The sequence below is a fragment of the Balaenoptera musculus genome, chromosome 19 (genome assembly GCF_009873245.2).
Source record: "Balaenoptera musculus isolate JJ_BM4_2016_0621 chromosome 19, mBalMus1.pri.v3, whole genome shotgun sequence".
NCBI classification, from domain to species: domain Eukaryota; kingdom Metazoa; phylum Chordata; class Mammalia; order Artiodactyla; family Balaenopteridae; genus Balaenoptera; species Balaenoptera musculus.
The window spans coordinates 33,670,980-33,694,295 of NC_045803.1; the positions used below are offsets into that span (position 1 = coordinate 33,670,980).

Below are 23,316 nucleotides of genomic sequence, written 5' to 3' on the forward strand. Positions count from 1 at the left end.
ACTTTGGCGTTCCCTCTTTTGGGGTAACAGGTGAGAGCAACGCCACTGGGCCTGACCAGAGTGAGCCTGAGGACCAAAGGGGTCCCCAGTTCCCTTTCCTGCTCGCTCAGATAATGGAGGGTGAATGCAGGAGAGCAGGGACCTCGCCACATTGGGGGGGGGGGCGTGGGGAGGGCCCAGAACACCTCTGCCTGGAGTCACTCCCGCATGAGTTCCCCAAGGAAACCCTAGGGCTCTGAAAACGGGGGACGACGACCCAAATCCACCTCAGCGCCTGACTCTTCCCGACCCCCCAGGGCTTTTCCCCAGCGGTTCCCGGCCGGCGACAGGGGCGGGGGAGAGGGTGCTGTCTCCTCGGGGCTCCTGGGGAATCTAAACAAAGACTGAGGCAGAGACCGCTCCCTCCCGCGGGAGCCCGACGCCACGCGGCAACCAGGGGACTGACGGCGCGGGCGGGGCCTCCCACCGCCCCCGGCGCACTCCGAGCAGCGGGGGACCCTTCCTCCGGGCGCCTGCAGGAGGTGAGGAGCAGGCCGATCGACCCGGGGTCTCCGCTAGGTTCGGGTGTCCGGGGGTCTAGCTCGCCCGCCCACTGGGCGCTCCAGCCGCAGCGGGAGGTGGAAGCCGAGCGCGCAGGACCGCCTCCCGGGTCCAGCCCACAGGCCGGGCCCAGCACCGGGCCGAGCGCCCACGCTCCCCGCGCCCACGTGGGCACGCCCCCCGTGGCGCACCACCCCCGGCCCGGCCCCCGCCCCCAGCAGCAGCGGCTCTGCAGAGGGGCCGGGCGCTGCCGGCACCTGCACCCGTGCGTTGGCGGCAGCAGCGCAGAGGCCCGGCTCCCCGCCTGCGCGTCTGTCTTGCTCGCCTCACCCTAGGTGAGTCGGTGGCGCCCCGAGACCCATCTCCCCCCATTTCCCGGCCACTGCGGCCGCGGCCGGTCCCCCCGCCCCGGCTCAGCCCCCGCGCGCGACCCAGACCCGCGAGCGGGCCGCCTTGTCGCCGGGCCACACTTCACCTACGAGGGCGGCACCCCCCCTTCGGCCCACTCCGCCCCACCCGGGCTCTTCCTCCTCGCCTTCCCGGCCAGAGGCGCGGACCCCCAGGGCCACGGCCCCGCGGCCGCCCGCGCCTCCCTGATCGCGACACCGGGGGCGGCCGGGCCTCTTTGTTCGGGCGGCGGGCACAGGGGCCCACTCCCGCCGCCTCCCAGAGTGTCACCCGCACCCACCCCGCGCGCTCTCTCAGCCTCCCGGAGTTCACCCGGACCAGGTGGCGGCGGGCGCCTTTGAGGGGTGCGCGGTCGTGCAATTGGTGGATTTTTTTAAACCTGTTTGGAGGGGGGAGCGCGGCGTGGGGGGCGGCGAGAGCTCTCCCGGCTGCCGGCTGCTCTTCCTGCTTCGCTTCTCGCTCTCCTGCTGTTTCCCTCCTCGCCTCCCGCGCTCCTCTCCCCTGCTCGGCTGAGCGCACTCCCCCGACGCCGCAGCCCCGAGCCGGGCGGCGCGGGGCGCAGACATGAGGGTGCTGGGACACAAGATCGAGCTGCTGACAGGTACCGCCGGCCTTGCCCCGCCGCCGCCCCTCCGCGCGGCCCTCGCTGCCCGCTACTTTCCGAGTTGGAGCGGGGCTTGGTGGCGGTGGCCGCGGGTTTGGGGTGGCTCGGGTTCGAGCAGGAGGAGGGGGTGCAGATACCAGCTGAGTCCTAGCTTGTGCGCTGCGTGTTCCTGTGCGGAGCCCGGCCCGGGAGAGGACTTGGGGCGGTGCCCTTCTCGGCTTTGCTCTCTGAGGGACCCGGTGTCCGGGTGGGTAGAGCGCTTGCCGCAGGGGCGCGCGTTCGAGGACTGGCCCCCTGGAGTCTCCGACTAGTCAAGCTCTAGGCAGGTCCGCAAAAGGGGAAAGAGAGCTTAGAGCCCCTGCCCTTCAATCAGTGTCACTCAGTCCCCCCAAGAAAGGAGCTTCCTGGGCTCCCAACAGGACCTCTGCCGTGGGCCTCTGAATTCCTGCTCCCTGTGACAATCTCAGCACCTCTCCCTGGGAGAAGTTACTTGCTCGGCATAGAGGCCAAGTGGCCAGGAAAGTGGGGAGCCAGATTGGGCCCTGATGACTGGGGAACTTCAGCCTTGGGGCCCCTGTGAAGAAATGGCCAGACACCCCACTGGAAACCATATCCTGGGTGCTGTGGCTGGAGATAACAGAGGACACTGGGTCTACCCAGAAGAGCAGGCGGGACAGGGGCCAGGGCTCTGAAGGGTGGAGACACTCTCCCAGGCATGAAGGGCAAACAGTACAGGTGGCTTCTGTGGTCTCCCCAAGGGAGAGGTGTGGAGAGACCCAGACAGGAGGATGGGGGCTAAGAAAGGGAAACAGTTGGGAAATCCAGATCCCATCAGGTCCTGGGCTGTAGAGGTGCTCAATCAATGTGTACTGGATGGACACATGGATTCCAGAAATCGTCCCCTGGCACCTGGGAGGTTTGATGCCTGACTTGGAGGACCTTACCATCTAGTGCAAGGGAACAGAGCACAGGAGCCCTGGTACAAGAAAGGGAAGGGGGCAGCAGTGTGAGGACACACTCAGGAAACAGCTTGGAGTCTGAGGCGGGGGCAGGAGGAGAGCAGATAGATGTGAGCACGTGGCAGCGTTTGAACTGGACCCTAAAAGACAGAATTTCTATTAGCGGAGTGGGAGGTGGCATTACAGGCTGAAGGATGGACGGACCAGCATACGCAGAGGCCCTGGGATGTGAGAGAGGCTTGAACTGGGAGTGATGTGACGTGAAGCGGAGGCTGGAGGGCCTGGAGTGTGTGGGATGGGGTGGGCTGGGGGTTGGGTGAAGTTTCGGGCTGTGAGTACGTGTTCAAGTAACAGTGGCCACTCCTTGGCTCATGCCAAGCTCAGAGGGAAGAGAAGGTGGGCGCTGCTCCTGGAGCGCTGGAAACACTGGCCAGGTGCTCAGAAGCACGAGATCTGAGCCCAGTTAGCCGTGCGGCTGGCACCCTCCCCAATCCCTTGCCAGCTTGCCTTGTAGAGCTCACCTGAGGCAGGCCAGTCCTCCTGACTTCAGAGGGAACTACAACAGCGACTGAACTTGTTAATCCCCCCCGAGGGAAAGTTTTCACCACCCTGTGGGTTTTTAGAGCCCTGCATGCAGGACAGAACTCCTAGATCCTTCCCCTTCTCCTCTTCCAGCCCCAGAAGGGCCTGGAGGAGGAGTGTTCGTGGGAGACATGCGTAAGGGCTGCAACGGGGATCCAGGCTTTGGGGTCCCAATACAGTGTACCCTCGTCTTCTGGGTACATGGGTCAGGGCCTCTCCTCCCTCATCAGACAGACTTGCCCGGTTCTCGCAGGCTCTCTAGACCCCTGGCCAGGCTGGAACAAGACTCCCTGGGTCACTATCATCAGTCTTGGACCCCCATTGCACCTCTCACCAGGCCCTGGGAGACAGGGCATCCCTCCCAGTCGCGTCACAGTGGTTTTTCCAGCCTTCCCTCTTTCTCCAGCTCCCTCCCATCCTTTTCCTCATCCCACTGATCTGGGTTCAAATCCCAGCCCCAGTACTGGCCAGCCGTGTGATTTCAGATAAGTTGCTTAACCTCCCTGACTTCAGTTTTCTCATCTTAGAGATGGAAATGTTGACCCTTCCCTCTGAGAGCTGGCGTGAGGCTCACTGAGATAGTACAGGTGACACACCCGGATGGGGCCTGGCCCTGGTGGGCACCTCGTGGGCTTCATCTCCCCTCAGGTTCCTTGGTCTTGGCTGTCCCTGTGATGGAGGAGTCCAGCTGCGCTGGCTGGTTGGCCACGAGGAAGTTTGGATCTATCTCCACCCACTTTATCTGTGTCACGTGCATCTGTGAGATTTTGACCCATCTCCTCTGCTGGATGCAGAGCAGGTCACAAGGTGGTGGCCGGTTTATTGTGGTGGCATACAGCAAGTGCTCAGTAGTTGTTGACTGAGTCCAGGCTCAGCAGCGTCTCCAGGATGATTTCTTAGAGGTCTCCAACTCCCTGCCCCACACCAGCATTAGGAAATTATTTCACTGAACCTTTTGTTAAACTCATGTTTATTTAGCTGTTTATAGTTTTCACATTCTCCCATTTTATCATCATGATCATTTACCAATGAGGTCAGTCTCTGCCTCATGTCCTGCGGCTGAGAAGAGGTGGAGCTGGGTTTCAAACCTGAGTCCTGAGCCCTGAGCCATCCCATGCATTTCTTTTTTATTTATTTTTTTAATCTTTCATGTTCACTTTCCTGCCTTCCTGCCTTCCTTCCTTCTCCACACAGCATGTGGGATTTTAGTTCCCCGACCCACACCCTGGACACTGGAAGCACGGAGTCTTAACCACTGGACCACCAGGGAAGTCCCTCCATGCGTTTCTAATTGCCTGGCTCCGGGCCAGTCTCATAGCTGCTCTACACTTCACTTTCCTCACCTGTGAAATAGGTTCGTTTTGGTACCTCCCATACAGGTGTGAGACTGTATGTAAAACGTTGAGAGCAGCATCTGGCAGGCAGGCAGCAAATGGCAGGTGTAGGGCTGTTGTCCCCGAGTTGCCTTCTCTGTGTCCTGGAGTCTCCTCCCCTTCCCCCTGTGCTCCAGTCGTCGGATTCCCTTCCTCAGGGAAGTTCCAGTTCCTCCTCTGGGTTCTCCACACAATCCAGGCCTCCCTGAGATGTGCCTCTGGGGGACCCTGCTTCGGCCTCAGGTTCCCATCACCTGGGACAAGGTGAGGCACGACATCTGGGGTTGGGCCCTGCTGGCCGGACATCCACAGCTCTGACACCAGGTGGGCAAAGCCAGGTACCCCTCACTTACAGGGCTGGAAGGATGCCCATGAGTTGTCATGTGCAGCCCGAGCATGTCCTTTTGTTCCAGAGAGAAGAAGGGGCCCTTCCTTCACAGGTGAGCGATGCTTAGGCGGCCGGCACTTAGAATTCCAGACGCCTTTACAGAGTTTTCCGGTGTAGGGAGGGCAGGGATTTGGGAATCAGAGGATGTGAATTTCAGGGTTTCCTCTCCGCTTGTCAGCTCCCGAGCAAATTCTTAATTTCTCTGAGCCTCAGTCTCCTTATCAATAAAATGGGAGTAAAGGCCCTTCCTCGTTAGCGTGGTAAGAAGGAGCCCAGGACTCTGTCCTGCCCACACACAAGCTCCCTGTAGTCCCCAGAGGGCAGACTCTCGGTGCCTTTTTTTATTTCTTAGTGAGATGGGGAAAAGTGGGACATTCGTCTATTTGCAAGTAGAAAGGTGATGGTTTTTGTGCATTTATACTCCAATGGTCTGTCTCCAAGATGGTTCAGAGTCAGAGCTCTAAAATGGCAGATTGAGGGCTCTGACATAGTCCCTTGGGAGCCTCAGTATTAGACGTTGGAAATTTTTAAAAATATACTTGATGTGTGATTAGAAAGCAAGACTTTTGCCAGTTCAGTCTGGAATTTTGGTATCATTTTAATGCATGGAATGTGTACTTAAATAGTGTTTGATTGTTGGCAGGTGTGTTGAGCCATATATTTATATGTAGGGGAAACGGAGGCATTGATTTACCCCAGGAGGCTGAATATAGGACCCTGAATCCTCATTTCCAGTTCACCCATTTTAGTAAGCTTCACTGCTTCGCTGGGGCACTGTGAGAGATAGGTGTGAGGGGACACGTGGCCTGCAGGAAGAGGGGAGAAGGGAGCAGTTCATTAAGCGGGGTGTGGGGAGATGGGCAAGCTGTTCCGCTGGTGCAACTTTTATGAAGGGCAAGTTGGCAATGATGTATCAAAAGCATAAAAATATGTATGATCTGTGACTCAGCAGTTGAATTTTTAGGAAAAAATAAAGATGTGTTCAGAGGTGTTTGTTCAAGGATGTTATCCCATAGTTGTTTATAGAAGAGAAAAAAAAAAAACTGGAAACAACCTAAATGCCCAGCAGTAGGGGAGGTTAAATAAACAGGAGTGCATTCAAACCAGGGAACCCCAGGCAGCTGTGAATTATGCTACCAAAAGTTATTTACCCACCTGAACAGATGTCTCCTTATATACATGTAATAACGTGATGACAGCTCACACTTACATGGCATTTGTCATGTGCCAGGCACAGTCCTAAGCACTTTCTATATGTTAACTCATCATCATAACAACCCTATGAGGTATGTGCCATTATTTCCTCCTTTTAACAGATGAGGAAACTAAAGCACAGGCTAAGTAACTTGCTTAAGGTCACACAGATGGCAAATAACTGGCTGAAATTTGCACCAGGTTATCTGGCTCCAGAGTCCAAAAGATGTTTCAGTTTAAAAAACAAAAACAAAAACCTTTTTTTCAGTGTATAGATTATTAGCACTGAAAATGAAAGGAGATAAACAAAAATGTTAACAGTGGTTTCCTCTGGTTACTAGGATTGTATGTGATTTTTTATTTCTTTTTGCTCTTGTTTTTCTGACTTTTCTCAGTGAATGTGTATTGCGTGAAATTCAAGTTCTATTTTTAAAAACGAAAAATTAACAAACATACAGGGGAAAGTGCTAAGTGCTGGGGTTCTGATAAAACCAGAATTCCTACAGGAATTCTGAAGGAGAGCTGAATTCCGGGGTTGTTGGGAGGGTGTGTTCTTGGAAAACTCGAGAGAGGAAGAGGCATTCACCATGGGTATTGAAGTTGGCTTTCCCTGTTTATAGGGAGGAGGAGACAGACAAAGTGAGTAACGCAGATGGGGCCGCAAGGTCGTGGGGTGTGCGTGTGCATGTGTACAGGCGTGCTAGGCTGAATTATGGCCCCCAAACATACTCAGATCCTAATTCCTAGAACCTGTGAACGTTACTTTATATGACAAAAGAGACTTTGCAGTTGTCATTAAGTTAAGGATCTGGAGATGGGGAGATTATTGTGGATTATCCAGGTGAGCCCTAAATGCAACCACGTGTATTCCTATAAAGGGAGCCAGAAGGAGATGCAGCCACAGGCCACAGAAGAAGAAGGTGATGTGACGTCTGCAGCAAGACGCTTCACTTGCCCCCACTGCTGGCCTTGTAGCTGGAGGAAGGGGGCACGAGTCAAGGAATGCAAGGAACACAGCTCGAGAAGCTGGAAAAGGTGGGAGAACACATTCTCCCCCAGAACCTCCAGAGGGAGAGTGGTCCTGCCAATACCTTGGTTTCAGCTCAGGGCCACTGATTTTGGACTTCTGACCTCCAGAAGTGTAAGACAATAGATATGTCTTGTTTGAAGCCACCAAGGTTGTGGTGATTTGTTATAGCAGCGCCAGGAAACCAATGCTGGGGTGCATGCAGATCCGACCCGGTGCCTCAGCCGCCATGGAGGCTGGCCCCGTGGCCATAGGCTTGGGGTCTGGAAACCTGCTTCTGATCAGGCCCTGGCTGTTTGACCTTGGGCTGAGCCTGGCTGAGCCCACACAATAGTCCTGAGGATCAGCCGGGGAGATCATCATGACACTGTTTTGTAAGCAGGAGAGCATCACCCAAGCATTGGTAGGATGTGAGCTTCTGCTCGCCTAACACAAACCTGGTCTCTGTGTCATAACAGAAAAGCTTTCATGGCACGCCCTTCCACTTTCCTTAATCCTCAGGTACTTTAAACTCCAAACCACAGATGAAAGGTATACTCCAACCAGAATGACCATACGTCTTAAGCCCCATAACCAGTACCTTTGAGGACTGAGATGTGTTTTCAGTTCACGTGCTGGGGGCAGTGCCTGGCAGGCACTGTGTGCCTGGAGATGCTCCAGTCCTGGGCACGTGAGAATCCTGGCCTGTCCCACCTGAGCATACCCCTGTTCCTCGTCCATCAAGAGAGTGTTCTAAGCCCGCTGCTCCCGAGGCCCCTGCCAGCTCCAAAGTGTTTGCTGTGAACCCAGCATACTGAGACAGGGCAGAGAGGGACAGTGGTCAGGGGTGGCCTGGAGGTCCCCTGCAATCTGAAGTGGTCATCCAGGAGGACCATAGGCCCCAGAATGTTCTGGGGCTCCTTTTTACCATTGCATCTTTGGATTCACCTGATGGAAGTGCCTGGGTTGGAATAGGCCTGAACTGCCAGAGTGGACCGTGGTGTTGCCATTCAAGTGTGGTAGGGAAGCCCTGCCTCCAAGCCCATGAGCCCTCTGACCCCACACCCAGGCCTGGCTACCCTGTGTGATTGCCAGACAGGTGGGTGGGGTGCTGGGCTTTGCTTGGCCCCTCTGGACCATGCAGGTGAAAAGACCTTAGATGTTGTGTTAGGTCTCTTGGTTGCAAGTGACAGAAACTGAACTTAGACTGACACAAAGAAGGGAAACTAGGGTGTCTATGCAGCACAGTGGACCTACGGCCACTGAAGGCCATCAGGCTCTGTCTCTCTCTCTCCCTCACTCCTATCAGTTCCATTCTTTGGGTTGGTTTGACCCCAAGTCAGTCCCTTCCTCGTGGTGGCAAAATGGCTGCTGGCTCACAGACCATCCTCCTGATAACCCCAGCAAAGAGCTTCTCAAATATTCCAGCAAAGGCCTTGCCCTGATTGGAACCCACACCCCTCCCTGAACTGTCTCTGAAACCAAATGTAGTGTGTCCACTTGGTTTCCGCACCCCGCTCCTACCTCTCCAGCTGTTCCTGCACACTCTCTGCTCTACTGCTTTCTCCTCATCTCCTTTCTCTAGGGCTCATCCTGGGACCGCTTCTCTGTCCTCACTCACTCCCTAACTGACCTCATCTAGTCTCATGCGTTCAAACATCGTCTGTGTGGTGATGGCTCCAGTCCTCGACTCTCCCCTGAAGTGCAGACTCTTATAGCCACCTGCCATTTGCAGCCCCACCTGACTCAGGTCTAAGCCAACCGCCTGGGCTTTCCCCCCACCTCTTTTTACCAAGGTCTTCCGGACTCATAAATGGCAACTCTGTCCCACCAGTGGCTCAGGACAAAACCAAATCACCCTGGACTCTTCTCTCTCTCATACCCCACAGCTGATCCATCCGCAGCTCCCCCTGGAGCTACCCTCAGAACATACCCAGAACCTGAGGACTTCTCACCACCTCCACAACGGCCGTCAGCATCTCTCTCCCGGATTAATACAGTGACTGGTCTCCCTGTTTCCACCCTCACCCCCTAGTTCTGTTCTACACATAGAACATGGAAATCCTGTCACATCATCCCACTACTCAAAACCCTCCAAGGCACCTCACTCAGGAAAAGCCGGAGTTTTTCTAACAACCTTTTAGATGAAACGTGATCTGATGGCTCTGCTCTTCCCTCTTGGTCCTCATTCCTCCTTGTCTCCCCCAACTCACTCTGCTCCAGCCACGCTGGCTTCCTCACATCCACCTGAACACGCCAGGCAAACCCCTGCCTCACAGCCTTAGCGCTTGCTGTTCCCTCTGCCCTGAGCGCTCTTCCAGGCATCCACAAGGCCCCCTCCCTCACCTCCTCCACGTCTTTGCTCTGGTCACCTTCTCAGTGAGGCCTGCTCTTACACCCTGTTTCAGATCGCAGCCCCCAGCCCCATGCTCTTTCCCCTTCTGTGACGTTGCTTCCTTGTGCACGTGGCATGTCTGACACACTGTATATTTACTTAGATTCGTTGATTGTTTGCCTACTCCCTCCCCTGAAAGTTCCACAAAGGTAGGACTTTTTGTCTGTAATGATCAATCTTTTATCTCTGGTGCCTAGAATAGTGCCTGGCACATAGTAGCTGCTCAATCAATATCTGGTGAGTGAATGAATGAATGAAGGAAGGAAGGAAGGACTTAGGCCTGGGGCACTTGGCCGCCCCTGGGGGTGTGGTCATCCCTGTACCACATGGACTGAGGATGGGGCAGGGGTGCCATTTCCACAACCAGGTGCTGTTATGAGAAGAAATGGCCTGGGGTTGAGCAGGGCCCCCCCTTCTGCAGACATCATATGTGAGGCAGGAAGACCCTGGAAGTTGCTTGGAGTGGGTGCTTCTCTGCCAGGTGGGTGCTGTTCTTCAAAACACGAATACGTGAGGCAATTCAGAGGGAAAGGGAGCTTTCCAGGAGAGAAATACCCAGTAAGAAAGCTGCTCCTTTGGGCTCTCTCTTTCCTGCAGACCACGTTGCAGACCTCCGAGCTGGAGGAGGCTTGTTGCCTTGGCTTACCCCTTTGAATCTTGCACAAAGATCCAGGACAAGCGTATCTTTGTTTCTGGGACATTTGCCAAATTAGGCAAAGATACAGGACTGAACTGAGGCACCTGTGTTAAAGAAACTTGAGAATTTGTGGCCAAAAGTGCCAAACTGAGCTTTTTAGCTTTTGAATGTGGGTCACAGTTACTCGTGTTGATGCAGTTACTGTGTGCTGGAAGGAGCTGGCTCACTCTGTGAAGCAAGAATGCTGCTCACTGCAGAGAGGAAGCTGTAGGCTCTGGATCAGCCTAGAATTTCCCTGTGTCCCCTTGGGCAAGCCCCGTCCTGTTCCTTTTCTTTGAGTTCCTTTAGCATGTTAGGCTGCGTCTCCAAGAAAATTGTCCTAAGTTTAGGTTAGCTTCAATGACATGTGACAGAAAACCCACGATAATAATAGATTAAACAACAAAACAGAAACAGACTCACAGACATAGAAAACAAACTTATGGTTACCAAAAGGGAAAGTGGGGGGAGGGATAAAATAGGAGTTTGGGATACACAAATTATAGATACACGCTACTATATAAAAATAGATAAACAAGGACCTACTGTATAGGACAGGGAATTCTACTCAATACTCTGTAATGACCTATATGGGAAAAGAATCTGAAATATATATATATATATATAAAACTGAATCACTTTGCTCAACACCTAAAACTAACACAATGTTATAAATCAACTGTACCTCAATTAACAAATAGATAAACAAGATAAAAGTGTGTTTCCCTCTTTCATAAGCAGAGTCTAGAGATAGGCCATCCAGAATTATGACTTCATGATTCTCAGGAACCTAGACTTCTTCTATATTGCCACTCTGCCACCTTTAGTATCCAGCCTCAGGGTCCAAAATGGCTGTCAAGCTCCCACCATCACATCTATATTCCAGCCAGCAGGAGGAAGGAAAGGTTGAAGAATGACATGTCTCCTCCCTTTAAGAGCACTACCCCAAAGTCACATGCTTCCACTTACATCTAACTGGCTGATTGTTGTCACATGGTCATAAATAGGCTTTATTCCCATTGTCTACCTGCTCGTCTAAAATTTGGGAATCTATTATTAAAGAAGAAGAGGAGAACAGGTATTGGGGGACAATTAACAGTCTCTGCCCCAGTAGGACTTTTTACTGGCTCCGTACAGAAGCTGCTCACATGGGATGTGTTGTTGGGATTCCAGTTCTGTCTGCCCTTGCCCTTGGTCTGGGGATTGGAGGCTTATTATGTCTGCATTTAATACCTGGAACCACGTGTGTACAGAAACAGAGTTCGCACATTGGTGCTGTGCCTCAACAGAAGAAAGTTTTATAAAAGAGCTATGTTATGGCAACTCTAAGATGCACCTTTTTTTTCATAACATCTCTAAAATACAGTCTCTGTTGGTGAGGTGGGCACCAGGACTACTGTCCTTGCCATCACATGTACACCAAAATTTGCTGCTTGGAGAGAAATCCTGGAATCAGTAGTGGAGCACTCTTGGGAAATGCTGCACCACAGATGATCTTAATGTCAGAGGAGCTGGGACTTCATGGAAAAGCACAGCCAGCAACAACTTCAAGACGGAGTGATTCGGAGGCATTGGACCCTGAATGTGAAGAAGTTTTAGGAAGACCCGACACAGTTTATTTCACTTGTATTTTCCTTTTTAAGAATTTACAAGTGTTGTAAGCAACTATACTTCAATTAAAAAAAAAAAAAATTTACAAGAGTGATAGATGCTTTTAAAAATTTGGGTCTGGGACTTCCCTGGTGGTCCAGTGGCTAAGACTACGCACTCCCAATGCAGGGGGCCCGGGTTCGATCCCTGGTCAGGAAACTAGAGCCCACATGCCGCAACTAAAGACCCCACATGCCGCAACTAAAGACCCTGCATTGCCACAACTAAAGACCCCGCATGCCGCAGCTAAAAGATCCCACATGCTGCAGCTAAAAGATCCTGCACGCAGAGACAAAGATCCCGCGTGCCGCAACCTGGCACAGCTAAATAAATAAATAAATATTTTTAAAAAATTTTGGGTCTAAGTCTAAAAGAATAAAATATTAAAAAAAGAAAGTAAGTCCCAAAAGTTCTGAATGGTAAGAACTGATTATGTGAGTAGCAGTTCTGAAATTACTTTGTGTGTATACTAGGAGTGAACAAATAAAAATATTGGGGATAATGAGAACCAGGTTTCTCATTGTGGAAGAAAAACAATTACAAATAAAGAAAGGGGGGAAGTTAGAATAAACTGAGAGGTGTTGAATTGGAATTAGAGGTATCAGTTATAAATTCCAGATTTTTAATAGATATACAGATACATAGATATAGAATGTATGTGTATGTGTGTCAGTGATTGAGGCAGAAAAAATGCAAGGTGAGTTTGGAACATCATATAGGGCTAGAAAATTAGAAACGACCGAAAAAAATGATGGGCGCATGGTGAAAAGACCCAAGAGCCAGCTTGAAGGAACTCCCAATGGCCAAATCTGGCACAATCAGAACAATAAAGTAATAATAGAAATTGATTATAACCCATAGAATAAAATAAGTAATTGAATAAATAAGTAGATGGAGAAGAAAAGACAGCTCTTATTCTTCGAGGAGAATTCCAGTTAATAAGTGTAGAAGAGATGATGGAAATAGAAAATTATCGTTAGGCAAATACCACAGTAATAACTGTAGGCAAGCATCATCCATGGTTGCTAAAATTAGTGGGCGAAAGTATGATGAGAAACAGGATGTCTGCATAGTCTCAAAGTATCTTCCCACAAGATACGTATTAATTACAAAGGGAAAAATAGTCACTTTATACTGGAGAAACCTGGCAGACACCACCTGAATCGGGTGATCAAGCTTAACATCCCCAATAATAAAACAGATTGACATCATGTACCCCATGAAATGGTACAATGACAAGGGCACATCTCTTCTGCTGTATTCTTACTGAAAATGCATAACCTTGGTCTAATCATAAGAAAACAACAGACAAACCCAAACTGAGGGACATTCTACAGATTTAACTAATCAGTATTTTTCAAGTATCAACATCATAGAAGACAGACTGAGGCACTGTCCCTGATTGGAGGAGACTACATGACAACTCTGTGCAATGTGGCATCCTGGACTGGGAGACTATTGGGAAAACTGGTGAAATTCATCTCAGGTCTGCAGATTACTTCACCATATTGTATCAGTATTTTCTTTCCTGGTTTCTCTAATTGTATTAAGGTTCTGTAGCATGGTGACATTAGGGGAAGCTGAGTGAAAGGTATATGGGAAGTCTCTGTGCTTTGTTTTTTCTTTGATTTTTCTAAATTTGTAATTATTTCAAAATAAAAAGTTGAAAGGTAGGGGACAGTATTATGTCTCAATTTAATTGGCAGTGTTTTTTCTCTTCTTTTGGTACATAAAATGTTAGTGTCAGCTATAATTGATGGTATCTTAGATTTGATAATATCTGCTGTGTAGAATAAAGTCTCCTTTTAGACCCTTCCAAACCCATATCCTTCTCCAGAGGTGGGCATTACAGTTACCCTGATTCATTTGAGGACCTATTTTTTTTTTTAATTTGCAAATATATGTACCTGTTTGGTGCATGTATTTTTTACATAAATGGGCTTATTTATTTATACTTCTGTGGCATTCCTTTTTCTCTTAACTGCATATTTTAGAATGCTTTCCCTATCTGTTTGAGTGGAGCTGCCTTACTTTTTAAATAGCTGCATGGTGCTCTGGGGTGTAGATGTGCCATGGTTTACTTAACCATTCTCCTGACGTTTGTTTGGGTGGTTTTCGGTTTTTTCCTTTTCCAAAGAGTGCTGCGGTAGAGCATCCGTGTGCACAGCCTCTTAGTGTTTTTCTTTAGGATAAATATCTAGAGATATAATTGCAAAGTTGATAGATATTTGCATTTTTACAAACTACCAACTCGCCCTCCAGATGAAGGTGAACCCACTGCAGAGGGGCCAACAGTGTATGAGAGTATGTGCTGTTTCCCCACAAGCTCACCAACGCTGAATGTTATCAGTCGTTTAATACTTTGCAGTCTGGGCGAAGAAGCATTCCTTCACTCCATCTCATTCAACAAAAACATATCAAGTGTCAGAAAATATTAACAATCGTTTTTGTCATTATTGTTGTTGTTGTAGGGATGTGATAGGGAAAGGTATTTCAGGCAGAAGGAATGGCATGAACAAAGGCACGTGCTTCCTGTGGGTAGAATGGACCTACTGAGTCAGCTGGGGGTCCTTAGCTCTGAGTGTCAGAATCCAAATATGGCTGCCTTAAGCACAGTGGGAGTGTGTGTGTGTGTGTGTGGGCAGGGTTGCAGTGGCTGCGGGGAGATAGGAATTCATAGGCCCAAATCAAGAAAAAAGCAGGAGAAGTGGTCTAGTCGGAGAAGTGGTCAGGTTGGGCCTAAATCAAGGGGCTGTAACGAGAGAGGAAATGTAGGCTGGGCCAGGGCAAAAGATCATGTTCCCTGCACCCTCCTGTTGGGTTGTGTCCTTGGGGAGACAGAATCTGTGTGGAATAGGGTTTAAGAGCACAGGCTCTGGGGTCCCTTCCTGGATCAGCCGCAAGGGGACCTGCACCTGTTTTTGTCTCACCTGTGAGGCGGGGATGCTGAGGGAAGGTCTAGTCCCCATCGCAGCCCTATACCCCCAGTGCTGTCCCAACCCTCTGTGGTCAGGATCGGGACAGGGAGAGTGATATGAGGGGCCAGCTACCCAGAGGCTCTAAACCCTCTACATAGCGCAGTTGGAAGTTGAGTTTCTGATTTCTGGGGTCCCTGAGTTCTGGGGCTTCTTTTCAAACCACAGGGCTGGCGTGGTGTGGGTGGAAGGGCCTCAGGTGCCCAGGCTTGAACGTGAGTCGCCTGCCTGCCCTTAGCGACATCGTTCTTAATCTGTGGTGCAGACCCCTCCCCCAGGGCAGAGCTGGCCAAGCCAGGTTGGCTCTGCTCCCTGTTCCATTTGCTTGCGGCTTTTCTTGTAATAACGGGACCTTATAACCAGGACTTGCAGGAGTGCACCATCCACAGGGCATCTTGGACCAAGACCTTGACCATGACCTGCCAAGAGGCCCCCTCACTCCTGTGGTTAAAAAAAAAAAGCCATTCCACGGCCCTTCCGCTTTTACAGTTTGGTTTCTCCCTGTCCCACAAGGTCTGGTTCGCCTGCATGTGCTAACTTTACCCTGTTGATGTCTGGCCTCCCTTCACCTTCAGCTCTTGCATTTCTTGGTGGGACAGGTCTGGGTGTTTTGGGGTGGGGAGTGATGCTTGGCTGGGTAGCACTGTCCGCACACAACCTTCCTCGCCTCTGGCTCCCGGCTACTAAATGCTGTAGGAGCCCCCAGTTGCTGAGACAATCCAAAATCCCCACGTGTATTTCCAAACGCCCCCTACTACTGCTGAGCCGTGCTCCCACTCAACAGTTGCTTTATTCCATAGGTTGTGTAACTGCCACTGATCAATTAAATTGAAGCACTTATTGACAAGGCTCAGGAATGATCATAGTAATTGTTTATATTTTTAACCCTAATAAGTGTGAGGGTTCACATGGCCCAGGATAGAATCACGTTTAAAGAAGCACGAATCAGCAACCAAAAGTAATTGAATCACAGCATAGAATCACATTTAATGACGCACAAATCAGTAACCAAAAGTAATTGAAAAGAAATGCAGTTCCTCTTAAAGAATCCACCCACATTCACGCTGCTTGGGAGCTCCTTTCTGTCACCCAGCCAAAGAGCCCGGGCTTTCTCTGCCTCATCCCTTTCCCGCCCCTTTATTGAAACATCAGCGGAGCCTCCCTGCCAACAGGTATGAACCCTTCCTTAAATAGGAGACAAGAGAAAAAGAAACTCCAGAGATGTCTTAAGTAGGCAAAGGAAGGTCAGGAGGACCCCAGTAACTTACGTTATTTTTGTCCCATCGAAATGGGTACAGAAATCTTCCGTTTAAAAAGCATGTTTCTATCTGTTGTCTCTGTTGTACCTCAAAGCTCTCTGAGGTGGGCAGAGGAAGGTGACTGCTCCCATTTTGCAGATAAGCAATCCTCTTAGTGATCCGCCCAAAATAAAGCTGGGCAGTGAGTGATGCAGAAGAGATTCCAGTGACTCTAGGCCGAACCACTGAGAAGCTGAGGGCTGGAATTCACCCCAGGCCCATTTGGTTCTAACACTCTGTGTTGCCTTTAGAGAATCTGGGATCAAGAGGGGGAAAAAGACAAAGTGAAAAGGTCCACTGCTGTTGCTTCACAGACCCCTGGGATCTCGCACCCCATTTGCCTTGTGCTCCCTGATTCCTGACAAACCTGACTCAGGCTTCCTTGTGGGCGGTTGATAGGAATCTCATGCTCTGTTGATAGGAATCTCATGCTCTCTTTTTTTTTTTCCTAAACTTTATTTTATAGCAATTGTCATGATTAGAGAAGTAAATAACACATTTAAAAACCTTCTCAGGGCCAAGGGATGTCAGAATATTTACAAACACATTCACGCTCTTTTTTGAAAAATGTTTTCCGGCTTTATTGAGATACAGTTGACATATAACATTGTATAAGTTTCAGGCATACAATATACTGATTTGATGGGAATCTCATTTTCTTGTAACATCATCTAGCTGCTTTTTTTAAAATCATAACTTTCTTAGGAAGAAACTCGTCTGCCACCACCCTGTGGGAATGTCCCCTCCGGCCTCTGTTCCCGAGCCCCACATCACCTGCTGTGCCCTGGGCTGTCCCCGTTTTCCACAGGCTGAGACATCCCCAGTTCTCTGGATTATGAGGTTTCTCTCTACAGCCCCCTTCCCCGCCACCCCCTCATCACAGCCCATCTGTCCCTGCGCTGCCCACTCTCAGCCCTTTTAATAGAACCGTCCTTGGGGAGGATGGTCTCCAGGGTGGTTTCATAACAGGCCTGGGAGAGGGCGGGGACACCCCAGTGCTGCCAAAGCATTTAATTGAATTCAGTATTCAGGGGGGTTGGCGGCTAAAAAGGCCCTAATGGGAGAAGAGTTTTCCAGGGTGGCCCTTCTTTCAGCTCCCCACCCGGATGGATGGGTGAGTGTGCCCATGGCAGAAAGGGTGGAAGAGAAAGTGGGGGAGAGGGGAGAGGACGCCTTTCTAAAAATACAGCCCGTCTGCATTGTGTTAGCTGGTTTCCCCAGAAGCCGCTGGGAACGGAGAGCTCCAGCATGGCACTAAGGTGCAGGGACCTGGGTACCTGGGTGGGCAGGGGCCTCCCTGCCTGGCCTCTTCATGCTGGGGACAAGGCTCTCCCAGGGGGGCTGCACAGCTCTGGATTAACCTTCCAGGAGGCCTGAGTGGCCAGTGGCTCCCAGCCCAGCCCCAGCACGTCTCAACCCAAACTAGACTCAGGTGGGGACCCCCATGCGATTACAAGGCACCGTCTTTGTTAACATTCTGGAGGGCTGATGCTTCCTGCTTCTGACAGGATGGAAGGAAGCCCAGTCAGGGTCTGGAGCTACAGCCTGGTCTCAGGACCTCCCTGCCACAGAACTGGGTTCCATCCGAGGCCATGTGCCCTTGGGTCCCAGGAAGCCACTGTGCTGACTCCCCAGTCACTAGGGCTTCCACAGGGAGAAGCCAAAGGAGCAGGGATGGGCAGGGCTGGGGGGCATCTTCTGACCAACCAGCTTGTGGGACTGTCAGCCTTTCAGGGCAGAAGGGAAAGTCTGAGGGCTTCACTCTTGAGAAAGACTAAAAATAGAATTGGGAAGGAAGGGAAGAGGGGTGGGAGGGAGGGTGGGAGGAAGGATAGGAAGCCATCCTTCCATCCTTTCAGGTCAGGCCGCCGTGGTGTTACAGAACGAGCACTGGAACAGACTAAGAATCCAAAGACCGCATTTCCAGGCCTGGCCCCATCTGGGCGTGCCGTGGAACCTCTCTCAGCCTTGGTTTACCTCATCGCACTTCCCATCAGGGTGAAATCTAATAGCACAGGAAAGTACCTTGGGAGATGTGAAGTGCTTTGCAAGAATAAAAAATTGTTAATGATCTACAAACAGTCTTTCTTAAATATTGTTTTTTCCTGATTTCAGACTGTAGACCCTAATTTTCAGTCCTTCACCCAGGGATAATGCCTGTTAACTTTGTGAAAAGCCTCCCAGGCTTTTTTATGGAACTATTCATATTTCTCATAATTTGGATAATACTGTATGTTTTATAACTGCTTTTTAAAAAAATCTATTACAACACAAGCATTTTACCATGTTATTAAATAATCTTTTACAAGTTATTTACCCATAGTTTGTCTAGTGCCCTACTTATGGACATTTAGCTTTTTTAGCTTGTTTTGTTTTTGTTTTTTGGATTATAAATGGCACTGTAGTGAACATTGTTACAGATAAATCATTAGGTGCCCTCTCTGGTTTCCTTAGGAAATTTCTCCCAGGGAGAAGATTGCTGAGTCCAAGAGTAAGAACCTTTTAAATGATCTTAATTCATTCTGTAAAACTGCCCTCCAGAAAGATGTACCACTTTATACACTCACAAACAGTATAAGAAAAGTGCCAGTTTTGGTGCATCTTTGCCAGCACTGCAAATGTTGCCAATTCCATTGGCAAAAAAAAGAAAGAATATCTTTGACTTCTAGTGAGCTTTAACATTTTCCCATGTATTTACTGGCCAGTTGTAATTCTTTGATGAATCTCCAGCTCATATCCTTGCCTAGTGTTTCTCTTGGTGCATTATGATTTGTGCCATCCTGAAATCCAAGTGAGGAATGGCAGTGCCAGGCTAGATAGACAGATTGTGGGGTCCTGGCACCCTCTGTCTGCCTTCCCCCACAACTGGATCCTCCAAACACACATGTGCACATATGACCTGTTCCTCTCCTGAGGTTCAGAGGCCCGGGGTCTCCCACGAACACGCAGCCATTAGGGTCTGGGCCCCTCTGCCTGGAGGCTGTGGGTTGAGTGGTCACTGTGTCATCCCTCCCTGCTGGTGGTACATCATGACCAGCACCTTCAATGTCACTCTGCCTGCCACACTGCCAGGCCCTCCCTTCTCCCCTCTCAGAGCCATCCTCACCCAGGCCTGTCCTTCTAGGCACTCAGGACAGCCCTCAGCTCTGTTCCTCTGTGTCCTCCCAGAGCCCACTGTCCATTTCTGACCACAGGGGACTTCCGACCCTTCCCCACACTTGTCCCTCTGCTTCTTAATAAATGCAGTTTACTTGAAATTATTCAAGGGTCATCCTGTATTGTGTTGCCTTGCTTTTCTTTTCCTCTTTTTTCTTCCTTCCCTCCTTCCTTTCTTCCTCCCCCCCCCCTTCTTCCTTCTTTCTTCCTTTTTTTGGGGGGGTGGCAGGGAACATGTTTTAACTTTTAAGACCAAATAATACAATGACCTTCCCTGAGCCAAGCAGGTGAGTCTTGCAGACGGAGCCTTGCTGCCTAGGTGAAGCGCCGCGCTGGGCCTGCGCTTGGGAACCGGGGTTTCGGGGATGGAGGGGTCGGTGTGGTCCCCGGTGCCCCTGCCCCAGCCCGGGCTTGCGCTGTCCCCTCCGCCCGCCGAGAGAGTCCGAGCAGGGCCCAGGCGTGCCCGTCGCAGCAGGGCCCAACCCTCGTCCTCGCCTTCCCTCCCTAGGGCTCCTGCTCCACGACGTAACCATGGCCGGCCTGCAGGAGCTGCGATTCCCCGAGGAGAAGCCACTGCTCCGGGGCCAGGACGCCGCTGAGCTGGTAAGTCGCCCCTTCGCGGTCCTGAGGGCGGAGGGCGCCACCTCGTGACCGAGAAGGAAACCGCGCGCCTTCCCTTTAGTCTTGCTGATGGCTAGGAGATGGCCGTCCATCCCGTGAGCCACGCACCAGGAATCCTCACGCCACCCTGAGAAGCCTTGTCCCCGCCTTGGGAGAGTTCCCGGCCGGGCTGAACGCCCACGCGGCTAAAACCCAGCCAACCTCGCTGTGGGTTTGGCTGTCTTTGGGGCTGGGAGGCTCTGTAGAAGAGTTATTCCCATTTCAGTGATGAGAAAACCGAGGCACAGAAAGGTTAACTCACTTGGCCAGGGTCACACAGCTCTCAGGGAATGAGGCCCGTATTCAACCCCTGGTTGTGGGCAGCCGTTGAGCCCCAAGAGGGTCCCCGCTGGGCAGTGCTGCCTCCAGTGGGGTCACGATGCTTCCCCAGCTACCTGGGCCTTTCACGTCTGAAGCCTCTCTTTTTTCCTCATAAGCCTCTGAGGTATGAGGGAAAGTTACCGGCAGGCAGTGTTTACAGGAGCAGTGGGATCAAGGCATTTGAGGTTGTTATTTTATCCCAAAGGGCCCTCGTCTGAACACCAGGCGTTAGATTTCAGAATTAGTTCTACCCACATTTTCTTTTTTTTTTTTTAATAGCGTTTTTTTTAAACGTTCTTACTTTTATTTATTTATTTATTTGGCTCCGTTGGGTCTTCGTTGATGTGAGCAGGCTTTCTCTAGTTGCGGTGAGCAGGGGCTACTCTCCGTTGCGGTGCTCGGGCTTCTCATTGCGGTGGCTTCTCTTGTTGCCGAGCATGGGCTCTAGGCGCGAGAGCTTCAAGTAGTTGTGGCTCGTGGGCTCTAGAGCGCAGGCTCAGTAGTTGCGGCACACGGGCTTGGTTGCTCTGCAGCATGTGGGATCTTCCCGGACCAGGGCTCGAACCCGTGTCCCCTGCATTGGCAGGCGGATTCTTACGTTTTCTTGTTGTGGTGACACCCAGCACAGCTTCCCTTTCCCTCCTGCAAGGAAAAGCTATGGGTCCATTGCTCACAGAATCCTGGGGCATCACGGCTGTAGGTCCCTGCTGGTTATGCCGCCCAGCCCCCCTCACTTTACAGATGGGGAAGCCAGGAGCCCAGGCCCTGGAACCTCAGCACACCCTTCTTTGCTCTGCCCCCAGCCTCCCAGATCCTCCCTCCCGAAGGAGGTGAGCCCAAGAGCTGCTGAGCTCCACATGTTGGGACAGAGTGGCTGTCCAGGTGCCAGGGGTCCAACCACATGAGGCCGGCAGTCCTGTCCCCAAGAAGGGTACAGTGTTTTTTTTTTTTTCTTTTGCCCCGCCACTTGCAGGATCGTAGTTCCGCCCCCCGCCCCCGCCCCCCGACCAGGGATTGAACCCGGGCCCTCAGCAGTGTGAGCGCGGGGTCCTAACCACTGGACCACCAGGGAATTCCCAGGGTGCAGTCTTAACTTTTAAAACAGAACTTCAAGTTAACTTACGAGACCTGATTACCTGAGGGCAACCCCCAGGAATGGTCAGGGAACAGCTGGTGAGCTGGACACTTTGTAGACTTTTGATTCTAATTCTACTTCCTCACTGTTCCAGGCCCCCATCATCTCTTACCCAGGTGCTCCCCGCTGGTACGGGTGTGCATCTGTGGGTGGCACAGAAAGCTGAGGGCACCTTGGCCTCGCGTGTTCTCTTCCACTCCTCGCCTCGGCACGGCAGGCCCACCCCGCTTCTTTCTGCTTGAAGGAGCCTCCCCACTGGTCTCCTTGCTCTGTACAACCTTCTAAAATACATCATGTCATTCCTGGCTTTCTGATGTGTTCCATTCCCTTGTTCCAGCCCTTCATGAGTCCTGCCCTTGGCTTGGTAAGGCACCCTTGTATCCTAATTATAAATTTCCCTTTTTTGCTTAGACTGACCAGATTTGATTTCTATTACTGGCCACCATCCCTCCTGAGGCCTGTTTTTAACTATTGTTCTTGGCTTTGGTAAGGTACCCCTGTAATTTTATCCTTTTTGCATAAACTAAAAATTCCACACATCATGTCACTTTTCTGCTCACAGTTGGCCAGTGGCTGCCATAGCACTCAGAGTTGCAGCCACAGCCCTTCCCGGGGCCCAGGATGTGCTCTGCACCCCCTCCCCCTGCTCGCTCCTATCCTGTCTCCCAGGCTCACTGCTCCTCCTTGAACAAGCTGATCATATTCCCAGCTGTTCCCTCTGCCTGGGACACGCCAGCCGCAGGACTTTTCAGGGCTGGCCCTTCATTTTATTCAGGCTCTGCTCAAATGCCCCCTCCTCAGGCAGGCCTTCTCTGACCACCGGGTCTAACATTGACACCCGCACACCCTCCGGGCCTGGCACTTACTGCTCTCGGGCTCTGCCCCACAGGCTCCTGGAGCAGAGACCCTGTCCGTTTTGTTCCCCGATCTCCCCAGTTCCTAGCACAGTGCCTGGGACACAGTAGGCTCTCAGTAAAGACTTGGGTCGGGTGGAAGCTATAGATTGTGATGCAGCTCAGAAGAAAGAAGTTTTTCAGAACTCTCTGAAAAGTCCCTCCTCCCCACAAACAGCCCGTCTTTCGAGGCATGCGAGCAGAGACCAGCCTTCTTGTGAGGGCGTGGTGGGCCGGGCCGGATGGTGGCTCTCAGGGACCCCTGCACTCATCACCAGGGCTCAGGGGTAGGGGGCTGCCTGCGGGTACGGGGTGTGCAGCTGTGGGCGGCACAGAGCGCTCAGGGCACCTTGGCCTCACACGTTCTATGCCTGTCTCTTCCACTCCCCACCTTGGCAGGGCACCCCAAGAGATGCCCTCGCACCCCTTCTCTGCCCAGCCTGGCCCAGCACCTTGCTGCCCCTCCCTCCCTGAGTCCCTTTTACCAGCCCCCTGGCTCTGCCTTCTTCCTGCTGCATTTGGTGTCTCTCACCTCATCCCACCTGGACCAGAGTTGGCTCCCCTGCACGAGGGTCTGCGTCTCAGTTCTCCACGGAGGCTGCGAATCCCCAGCTCAGTTTCTCTCCTTTCTCGGGTCAGCACAAGCCCCATGGACCTGGTCACTGGTCACATCTGCTTTTCCCAAGGCGTATTAATGGCCCCATCCTCAACCCCCCCAAATCCTCCTAGGTGCTCCCAGTGTGGCCTTTCCAGATTTCAGTGACAACTGGTGCAGTCCTGTCTTGAAGTTCTGCCTCGCTCTCTGCCTCTCTCTCCCAGGCGGTTGGTTACACCCACAGACAGATTCCCCTGTCCAGCTGCACGGGACAGAAGTGCCAGTCCTTTTCACTTTTTAAATCTTCCTCAACCTTCCAGGTGCAAATTCCCTGAGTCCACTGAGGGGCAGATACTTCCACACGGTTACCCACCGTCCCTCCGCCATTTCAGACTCGCTTGCTTCTGAAGTCTTTGCCTGGTGTGTCCAGGGCTCCTTGGAAGAATTGTTGATTCTCCCCGTGCCTGCGAACCCCACCTGGGTCTCCTTAGGCCGCTCCTGGGCCTCC

At 51.6% G+C, this 23,316-nt stretch overlaps 1 protein-coding gene across 7 annotated transcripts in view; it reads left to right on the plus strand.

Annotated features, from left to right (window-relative positions):
- The first annotated feature begins 9 nt into the window (after positions 1-9).
- Positions 10-23,316, plus strand: part of NDRG4 (NDRG family member 4) — a 43,051-nt gene continuing 19,744 nt past the window's right edge. For 3 of the 7 annotated variants that reach the window (XM_036832620.1, XM_036832621.1, XM_036832623.1), the window contains exon 1: positions 19,713-19,807. In XM_036832620.1, the coding sequence (XP_036688515.1) occupies positions 19,736-19,807 (72 nt within the window). In that variant the 5' untranslated portion in view covers positions 19,713-19,735. Of the gene's footprint in view, positions 31-316; positions 522-740; positions 876-1,351; positions 1,550-19,712; positions 19,808-23,316 lie in introns of those variants that run through there. The other 4 variants (XM_036832626.1, XM_036832625.1, XM_036832624.1 and 1 more) reach the window with 4 other exon arrangements.